The sequence below is a fragment of the Myotis brandtii genome, unplaced genomic scaffold, assembly GCF_000412655.1.
Source record: "Myotis brandtii unplaced genomic scaffold, ASM41265v1 scaffold2, whole genome shotgun sequence".
NCBI classification, from domain to species: domain Eukaryota; kingdom Metazoa; phylum Chordata; class Mammalia; order Chiroptera; family Vespertilionidae; genus Myotis; species Myotis brandtii.
Window position 1 is genome coordinate 489,427 of NW_005357451.1, and position 10,640 is coordinate 500,066.

At 32.8% G+C, this 10,640-nt stretch overlaps 1 protein-coding gene and 1 pseudogene across 8 annotated transcripts in view; both read left to right on the forward strand.

Annotated features, from left to right (window-relative positions):
• The window catches only part of ZNF711 (zinc finger protein 711), a 41,589-nt gene extending 32,808 nt beyond the window's left edge, over positions 1-8,781 (forward strand). For 7 of the 8 annotated variants that reach the window (XM_014538857.1, XM_014538856.1, XM_014538855.1 and 4 more), the window contains 5 exons: positions 189-341; positions 1,013-1,150; positions 4,187-4,228; positions 5,461-5,604; positions 6,100-8,781. In XM_014538857.1, coding sequence (XP_014394343.1) covers positions 189-341; positions 1,013-1,150; positions 4,187-4,228; positions 5,461-5,604; positions 6,100-7,277 — 1,655 coding nt within the window. In that variant the 3' untranslated portion in view covers positions 7,278-8,781. The remainder of the gene's footprint in view (positions 1-188; positions 342-1,012; positions 1,151-4,186; positions 4,229-5,460; positions 5,605-6,099) is intronic. The other variant, XM_014538862.1, reaches the window with a different exon arrangement.
• Positions 1-10,640, forward strand: part of LOC102247735 — a 587,465-nt pseudogene that overhangs the window by 99,033 nt on the left and 477,792 nt on the right.

A 10,640-nucleotide genomic window follows, 5' to 3' on the forward strand; every position in this document is an offset into this window, starting at 1 on the left:
ATCATGTAGTTATCTGTTGTACTCCTTTTTTTCATGAAACATACCACTTTTAATGGTTGTATAATAGGTCATTAAATGAATACAGTGGGTAGGTGGTTAACATGCTATTTCTTGTTGCACTTACGCTTAACACCCACTAAATGTCGGTTACTTTTTGACTGAGATATATACTTTTTTATATTTTACAGTGGATGATGTTGGGGGAAAATTGGAGCATATGGGGAACACACCATTAAAAATCGGCAGTGATGGTTCACAAGATGTTAAAGAAGATGGATTTGGTTCAGAAGTAATAAAAGTATATATATTTAAAGCTGAGGCTGAAGATGATGTTGAAATAGGTACAAAGGCTTAGTTTTTTGCTGTAATAATTAGAACTTATTATCTTTTCTAGAGACTATACTAAAATTGACTTAAAAGTGCAGATTTTTTAATAAGTTTCTTTGGGGATGGAATATAAAAATGCATATGAAATATAAAACAGGAATTGAGAATATATCATACTTAGATTCTTTCAAACATGAGTAGAATATTACAGTTGATATATTAAAACAAATGAGTGGAGAGGATTTAGTTTATTGGTGAAAATGATAATGAGTATTTAAGGGCAGGCTAGAATTGCCTGCTTGGATTTCAGTCCTAGTTCTGCCATTTAGCTGAGTGGCCTTTTGTGATTTACTTAACCTCCTTCTGCCTTAGTGTTCTCATCCGTAAAGTAAGCCATAATGATAATAACTACCTCATGGGGCTTTTGTGAAGATTAAATGGGTAAATGCATGTAAAGGTCTTATAGAATGCTTGGCGTATAAGTGTGATGTGTTATATTTGTTATTTGTCAGTGATGTATAAAAAGTTAAACTGTAAATTATAAGAAAATTTTCTTGACATTTAGAAATTTGTATTGGAATATTTTGGAAGAATATTTTTCTAAAAATATTTATTATATTCTCACTAATTTAAGAAATTATTCCATGATACTTCTCTATTTTGATATGTGTTTTAATTTTTTAAGGTGGAACAGAAATTGTCACAGAGAGTGAGTACACCAATGGACATTCTGTAGCTGGAGTGCTTGACCAGAGCCGAATGCAACGGGAGAAGATGGTTTACATGGCGGTTAAAGATTCTTCTCAAGAAGAAGATGATATCAGTAAGAACAAAAGGGCACTGGAGTGACTTATTAGTAGCCATCATGCATTCTTTTAAAAAATAAAGTATTCCCAGAAATACAAGCACTATATAGGAAAAAAAAGTCACTAAAATAAGCTTGACCCTTTGCTTAAAATAATTTAAAAGGGAAGGGTCCTTTTGATTATCCATACATACATGTATTGCTCAAATTAGCAAATATGAAATAGTATGTCCAGATACCAGGGATACAGAGATCAGCAATATACTGTTGCTGGCTTCAGTAGAACCCACAAAGACACAGGGAATTATGGAGAATCTACTTTCTCTGTGTTAATGGATATGTCATGTGTATATTATCTCATTTAATTCTCACACCTCATCTGTGAAGTAGGTGGTATTATCCCTGTTTTATACAGGGAAAAAATGCTCAGGGAAGTTAAGTAATTACCCAAGGTCATTCCAATATTAAGTGAGGAATTCCTATCTATCACTCTACTGCCACTGTTCTTTCCACATGGCAATTACCACTGTTGGCCTTTATCTGGATTTAGCAGTGAAAGGGAAAACTAGTTGTTTGCCTACTATCCCTGAGGGATTAGTTGAGTAAGTATTTTTCCAAGTCAAGCTGCCAGGATCTTTACTTATGATTCCTTTGATAGTCTCCAAGTAGTTGCTATTTAAGGCTTCTTAGGGCTGAATATCACAGAGTGATAAAAGATCCTCTGATTTCCTTTCCTGCCATTTCCTTATGAAGACATTTTATTCTCTGCTTACTTTCTTCTCACTTCTTTGTAGGAATGCAGCCCTTCCCTAAGGCTTCTTCTGTCTTCTTGCCATACTAAGACAAAAACTGTTTTGTTTTGCCCTAGAAGGGCAAGAGCCTCCACTTAAGTGCATTACCTTGACAGTACCCATCTTTACCTATACTGCATTTTGATCCCCACTCCTCAAATTTCCTTCCCTTAAAAGCCACGGGGAACTGGATTCTAATTCCAAACATGAATAATATACTATACCTGAAAATATTGAAACAAATTCGTCTAAAGGATTTGATTGAAGAGGTAGAGAGTTAAATGAGATAATTTCTATTTGGTCTCTAAATTCTTTATTTTTATTTTTTCATCATTGGTAAGTAAAGGAGCACAGTAGAAGGTGGGAGATGGAGACTTAGGTTACCTGATTCCAGAATTCCATGGGAATTTGTGTAACTTACACCAATGACTTTTTCTGGTTAATTGAAAGAACAGAAACTGAGAAGAAGAGGAGTACTTTTTCCCCACATGTGTCCCTTGTTTCTTCTGTAGGGAATAGAAGATCTCATTATGTGAATGAAAGGAAAAGCATAAATTCAAGACAATTTAATGAATCTCATTTATTGCTTTTTTCCTTTAATAAAGTCTCAGAAAATCCTATCTTTTGACTGAAAGGGCGTCCACATATTCTTGAGCACCAACAATATATATATGACATGTAATATGTTTTATATATATATACATATATTTGACTTTAAAATGTTTTCATTATTAATATTTTTGACCATTTTTCATTGAATATACAGTACCGTATGTAAGTTGCAATATGTGAGATATCGTGGACCACTTTTCTAGTATTGATGCTACAGGAAATGCTTTCTGAGTTCCAAATAACTATCAGGCAGAATTATGGAATACAATTCTTTTAATATAGTTATGCCAATGGACTATAAAATGAGTCAGTATATTTCAAGCACACATATTTTATATAATCTAAAAGCCATTTTTATAGGAGGACTAGGTTCTAAGAGGAGAAAAATAATTTTGATAAATTATTTTCTCCCAGTGGCACTAGCTTCTAAATTGCCTATTGTAATTTTTAAATTAACCAAATTGAAATAATGAAAGTTAAAAGATTTAAATTGTTTGGAATTTTTACCCATTTATTAAATAGGGTTATAAACAAGCAATTATTTCTAAAATTTAGGTTGTGCTGAAATAGCAGATGAAGTTTACTAGTATATGGAAATCATTGTAGGGGAAGAGGAAGAAACTTATCTCCCTGAAACTCAGCTTGAGGACTCTAATGTTAATAAAACAATTGCCCCTGTTGTCTGGGCTGTGGCATATGGTAGGACATTGACATTTTTTCACCTGATAAGTACATAACATATCTATTTGACCAGCCTTTAAGTCATTAAATATGTTGTGCTCATACCCTTTATGAATTGGCTAATATTATAAAACTAGAGGCCCAATGCACGAAATTGTTCAAGGGGCTCGGCCCTCACAGCTTCAGCTTCGTCTGGACAGTCGTTCTGCTGTTGGGCCATTTGTCCAATTTGCATATTATGCTTTTATTATTATACATGTTTTGCTGTGGACTGATTCATCTCTAGTTACCTACATGATTTTCCTACCACATATATTGTGCTATTTAAAATGAACCTTGCTTAATGCATTGTGCTTTTCAAATAGGATTTATTTAAAATCCTACCTATATAAGTAAGTGCCATAAAATTTTTAATTTTTCTAAAATAGGGATAGCCTTTGAAAATTCTTCCCCTTTTGGAAAATCGTATTTTCATGTGTTAACACCACAGATAATAAGATTTTGAGGTTTTGAAAAGGAACAAAAACCCAGGTTATAAAAAGTAAATTTATCAAGTTATTTTTTCTTTCTACTTTATTTTGTTCCTACTTAATTTACAAGATGGTCCATGTATACTCTGAAAAATTTTGGTGTTCAAATGTATTAATTTATCTTAACTTGGTTTTTCTAAAGGTTTATTCATTCAAGAGTTTTTCATTGAAAATCTTCAATTTTAAGGGTACTCTGCAGAATTATCTACCCAGTTTTTATTTAGAAAGTAAGATTTTTCTGGATATTACAGTTCCAAGGATGCTGACAGCAGGCCTTATTTTCAGTGTGTGAAATTATCTAGTCTATGGGATGGAAGAAGTCAACAACAAAATTTAATTCAAGGAATGGTGGTCAGAGTAAGATTTTGTAGATAAAGATGTGATCCGCTAGTAATCATTATACTCAACATATCAGTTTTTAATTAGTCTTTTTTTTTTAGTAGATGAAAGAAGAGTTTCAAGAAGGTATGAAGATTGTCAAGGTGAGAGAGCTTTATATGTGAGTTGTAAGTCAAATAGTCAATTTTGTATACTGTTTGTCAGATGAAGAGTTATTAGTTTATATGTACAGACACATTTTTTGGACTTTTACTTGCCTGACCATATATAATTAGTTACAGAGGAATTTGCCTATTTATTAGTTACATAAATAATTTGTATTATTCTGTGAATGCTGTTCATTTACATTTACCTTAAAATACAATACCAGGTAACTTACCACATGCTTTATAAAAGGCTGTTATGGAAAAAATATATAAAATATAAATTATTTTGACAAGTGTAAAAATTGTCCATGATATCAACTATTTATTAATATCTTCTTTGGGGCAGAACTGTTTTCTATTTTTGTATTGCAGCCAGTAGATTTATGTAACTGGTACATAAAACCCATGTGTCAGCTTAATTTTTTTTATTTTAACACACTCTATATAGTGTTATACCATGGTTAATAGTTCATTTTCTTTTCTTAAGCAAAGAGACTTTTTCTTATGATAAAGTGTATGTCTATTCCATTTTTACCCTTAGGAGGTATTTGAATCTCTATATTGAAATGTAGATTTCAGAGGAATTGATGAGAGGCAAAAATTACAGCATATAATCTAAAGAGTTTTGTAGGTCTACATTTTTAAACTAAATTGCATAACACAACAGATTTGTGACAACTGAGATTTTATTAAGTGCTTTATTCTGTATACACTGATCACACTGACATTGCCTGCCACATCTATCTTAAAATGCATCTTAATACTTTTCACATTAAGTAAACTATTCTAAAGCGTATATATGAGATGTTTATGTGTTACACATAGTCACCATGACTATATAGGTTCACTGACACATGTATTTCTTTTCTAAATCTCTTTAATTTCATCAGCCTTCATTGGTGATAAATTGATCTGATGCCAAGATTTTGTTTAGGGTCATAACAACTTTTTATATTACGTTCACCTTGTCAGTTTATTCCTTTAGGATGAATAAATTGGGATATTTTAAAATTAATATCATGTAATATCTTATTTAAAGTGTTTGCACATGTGTGTGTATATAAGAGTGTAATAGAGGATAACATAGGTATACTTTGTGGAATGTAATACCACAATGTTAGATTCAGTACCATAAGGGCAACCTGATGCCATGTCATCTCTAGTAATTCATCTAACAAAATCCAAAAATGTATAACTATATGTAGTTTAATTGTGTATCAATTTTTCAGGAAATACTTTGGACTCAACATTAGAAAACAGAAGTAGTACAGCAGCACAGTACCTTCAAATTTGTGATAGCATTAATACAAATAAAGTACTTAAACAAAAAGCCAAGAAGAGGAGAAGAGGAGAAATGAGGCAGTGGCAAACAGGTAAAATACTAATACTTTGCTTTATTGATATTATAATAATTTGAAAAGTGGAGTTATTTTTTTGTAACTGAAGAAAATATCAGTTGTTTATAGTATAGCTCTACTCCCACATACCTGTTTATGTTTGATCTAAATAGTTGTGTTTCTTTAAATGTGTTTGACTCATACTTAATAAAAAACTATACTTGTTTGCTCTTTACCCAAATGGTGTTTTAAAAGGGAATTGTCAGGTTGGTTTAACAATAAAGGGTACCTGTTTCTAGTTTACAAAGTGCATGTGATATAGTATTTTGGCAGATGAATAATATATAGCAGAGTGCTGCTCATTAATTTGTGTGAGCTATTTTATCATAAATTGCTTTTAATGTGCATTTTACCTTAGAAAATTTTATTCTACTAGTATAGTTCTCACAGTGTGAATATTGGCACTTTTGTTGTAAAATCTTTTAAACAGTCTGGCTAAATGTCACAACTTCCCTATTTTTTTTAATCTAGCTGTTATAATAGGCCCTGATGGACAACCCTTGACAGTATATCCTTGCCATATTTGCACAAAAAAGTTTAAATCAAGGGGATTCTTGAAAAGACACATGAAGAATCATCCTGATCATTTGATGAGAAAAAAATATCAGTGTACAGATTGTGACTTTACAACTAACAAGAAAGTGAGTTTCCATAACCACTTAGAAAGCCATAAGCTTATAAACAAAGTTGACAAAACCCATGAGTTTACAGAATATACTCGAAGATACAGAGAGGCTAGTCCACTGAGTTCAAATAAACTTATACTAAGAGATAAGGAGCCGAAGATGCACAAGTGCAAATACTGTGACTATGAAACTGCAGAACAAGGACTATTAAACAGACATTTACTGGCTGTTCACAGCAAGAATTTTCCACATGTTTGTGTTGAGTGTGGGAAGGGCTTTCGACATCCTTCTGAACTCAAAAAACACATGAGAACCCATACTGGTGAGAAGCCATATCAGTGTCAGTATTGTGTTTTCAGGTGTGCAGATCAATCAAATCTGAAAACTCACATTAAGTCTAAGCATGGTAATAATTTGCCATATAAATGTGAGCATTGTCCCCAAGCATTTGGTGATGAAAGGGAGCTTCAACGCCATCTGGATTTATTTCAAGGACATAAGACACACCAGTGTCCTCATTGTGACCATAAGAGCACCAACTCAAGTGACCTAAAGCGGCACATCATATCTGTCCACACTAAGGATTTTCCTCACAAATGTGAGGTTTGTGATAAAGGTTTCCATCGTCCTTCTGAGCTCAAAAAGCATAGTGATATCCATAAGGGTAGGAAGATTCATCAGTGTAGGCACTGTGACTTTAAAACATCAGATCCATTTATTCTTAGTGGTCATATCCTTTCAGTTCACACTAAGGATCAGTCATTGAAGTGTAAAAGGTGCAAGAGAGGGTTCAGACAACAAAATGAGCTGAAAAAGCATATGAAGACCCACACTGGAAGGAAGATTTACCAATGTGAGTATTGTGAGTACAGTACAACAGATGCATCTGGCTTTAAACGACATGTGATATCAATACATACAAAAGACTATCCACACAGGTGTGAATTCTGCAAAAAGGGATTCCGAAGACCATCAGAAAAAAATCAGCATATTATGAGGCACCACAAGGAGGCTCTTATGTAATAAGACCAATATAAAGAAAGAAACTCTGGAAAATATGACATGCTATATGGCAGTAAAATTTCATAAACCTTTTCATCTGGTTACAAAGTTGATATTAAATCATAACTTTACATTCTTTGTATTAAAAATATTTGAATTGACAGGGTATCTCATAGCCCTTTGAAAATTACTTAAAGAATTTAAGAAGCACTATAGAATGGTTGTAGAAAAACCTATTAAGTGTCAATTTAATAGGATTATATGCATAAACTACAGAAGGGAAGAGCAAAGACAATGACTTTATTTGGCTGATCATACTAGAGACATGATTCTGAAAAAAATCTTACATAATTTAGGAGTTTAGCAGTGCTTTGCTATGACAAGCCTCACTTTTATGCAATTTTAGAAATGGGGTGGGAAATAAAATGCAGTCATCCATCAGGCATTTTGTCATTGAGCCTTTTATATGGTACCTGGAAATTGAATTCCAGAAATCTAAAAGTTTATGTATTCATTAAAATAACTTTCACTGAAAAACAGGTTAGATTAATTCAATACTATTAAAAAGAATTTCAGAGCTGCTAAAATTTTATCACAGCACAGGATGTTTAAAATAAAGCATTCTGTGCTAAAATCTAAGGATTAAAGTTCCCTTTTTTATGCTGTTTGAGTTGATTATTGTTCAGTATGGCATATATGACAAGCGTATATTTGAGTCAAATATGGCTTTCTAAAACGAATGCAACCAGTAGTGTTGCAAACAAAGTTAGCACTATATTTCTTAATGATCTAAAGATTAAATTGAGAGAACTCAGTTTTCTTAAATATTATAATGTTTAGGGTTTTTTTTAGGACAATTAGCAAGTATGATGGTTCTAGCCTTACTTGCTCTAATGTTTAAAGGTGCAATTTTATGCCATTCTTGAAAATTTTGATTTTTAAAATCTATATATATACCATATAATTAACATGCATTTTCAATACGAGGCAGTGTTTATGCAGTATTTAACAAAACACTGTGCTGCCAATAGAATTCAGAAGTGGATATTCAGTTTACAGTGTATAAATTTAAAATATGCATCCCTTTAACAACGCTTTGTGTTAGCATGCTGGAAATCAAAATGGCGCTTAATATAAAAAGCTGGTTTAGGGAAATTTAATGAAATCCTGTTCATAAATGTATTGCATATGATGTGTACTTTTAAGTTTTAGTTGCTTCATGTTTACACTCAGCTGTTCAACATTATTAAAATGTAATTTTACTTCATACTATATTGTGGCTTTGTATTTCAACTAATGTTCACCTTTCTGTTTTTTTGCACCAGATAAGAATCAGTTTCTTGAGAATAAATTTTTTATCTTTCTTAACTTCAGAATATTAAATTTGGAAAATCTAAAATTGTGTGTTATGTGACTGTAAATGATGTACACGCTGTAAAATAAGATTGTCTCTGTTACGTGGGATTATTTCTAAATGTTACTCATTGAAATGAGCATACAATAAAAAGCATTTATTGCACTTCAAGGTTGTACAAATTTATTTAAAGTTTTGCTGTAAGGTTCATTCTTTATTAAGAGACTTTTCACTTAAAGTTGCTCTTAGGCAATTTGGTCTGCAGATTAACGTAGAATTTTGTGCATTAGCAACAATACAAGTTAAGAATTTAAAAAATTGTAATGATTATGACCTGATTATTCCTCAAAAATATAAATTTTTGCTAAAACATGACAGAATGCTATGAAAGTGTCCATCTTAAGACTTGATATTTAATATTATAGAGAAAACTAAATATTTTTAACCTGCTTAAGTAACACAATCTTGAGAAATGAATCTAAAATTATGTTTCTAATAGAGCAAAATACATTTTAAAGGAAAACTATTAAGTACTTGGGAAAGACTTCTGCAAATGAGCATAAAAATAATCTATATTCAAACTAGTTATCATTCAGTAGAATTAATGTACCTAAAGAGCACTGTTGCTTAAGACTGAAAAAGAATATGTTAGTCATTACATGTTAGACCAGTGCTTTTTTAAGCTTTAATATCTATATAGTTTATCTAGAGATCTTGTTAAAATACATATTCTGATTCAGTAGGTGTGGGATGGGGCCTTCAATTCTGCATTTCTAGTAAGCTCCATAAGAGTAATAAGGTGTTAAGATAAAAATCCCCAGGGTGATTCTGGTACACTTTGGCAACTTTGTTTAAACAGATAGCGATGGACATGGCATTTGAGCTGAGACATGATTGAAAAGAAGAGCCAGGTCATATGAATATCCTGTGGAATAGCATTCAAGGCAGAGAAATGTACAAATGCAAATAACCAGAGATGGACCAGCTCTGGCTGGATCATGGTAAGGGGGACTGATGAGAGATGAAACCTGTGAGAATTTGAAATGGGAAGCCATTGGAGGGTTTTAAGGAAGGGAATATGTAACATGATTTACATTTTGAAGATCACTGTGCAGGTTGTGTAAGGAATATATTGTAGAGGAGCCGAAGGAAGTAGAGATCCATATAAAGAGATTTTCCAATTTGTGGTTACAGTGAAGCTGGAGAAAAATAGATGGATTTTCTTTCTTTCACTTATAAATTGGATCTAGAAAACCTCATTCAAGATGGAACAAATAAAAATTTAGCTTATATTACAAACAAAATTGTCTTAAAAATACAAATGTTACTGGCACAGGCCTGTCTTATGACAAAACAGATTTCACCCTAACAATGCAGATCAAAGTACCATCATAAGAAAGAGAAATATCTTGGTAATTATTTTAAAAGCATTTTCCCAGAACAGTTCAGGACCATTTTGTGGAAATGGATTTTTCTGATTTTCACTTCTCAATGGCCTATACCATGATAGAGAGGAAAAGATTGCTACTGTCAATTGCTATTGTCGCTCAGGTACAGCTCTTAAATTCAACTCATGCTTATATGGGACAACCACCAGTTTGAAGCTTGAACTGCCCTTAAAAATATATATGATAGAGCCCAGCTGGGATGGCTGTCAGTTGGGCGTCATCCTGTGCACCAAAAGGTTGCTAGTTCGATGATTCGATTCCTGGCCAAGGCACATACCTCGTTTCGGGTTCTATCCTCGGTTCTCTCTCACTCCCTTCTTTTCCCTAAGCATGTCCTTGGGTGAGGATTGAAAAAAAAATGCAGTGGGTGAGGATTGAGAAAAAATATATAGTATGAAAGATACATGTTATATAACTTTTTATCAGAAAATTTTCAACCATATATAAAAATAGAAGAGCCCTAACCAGTTTGCCTCAGTGGATAGAGTGTTGGCCTGCGGACTCAAGGGTCCCAGGTTCGATTCTGGTCAAGGGCATGTACCTTGGTTGCGGGCACATACCCAGTAGGGGGTATGCAGGAGG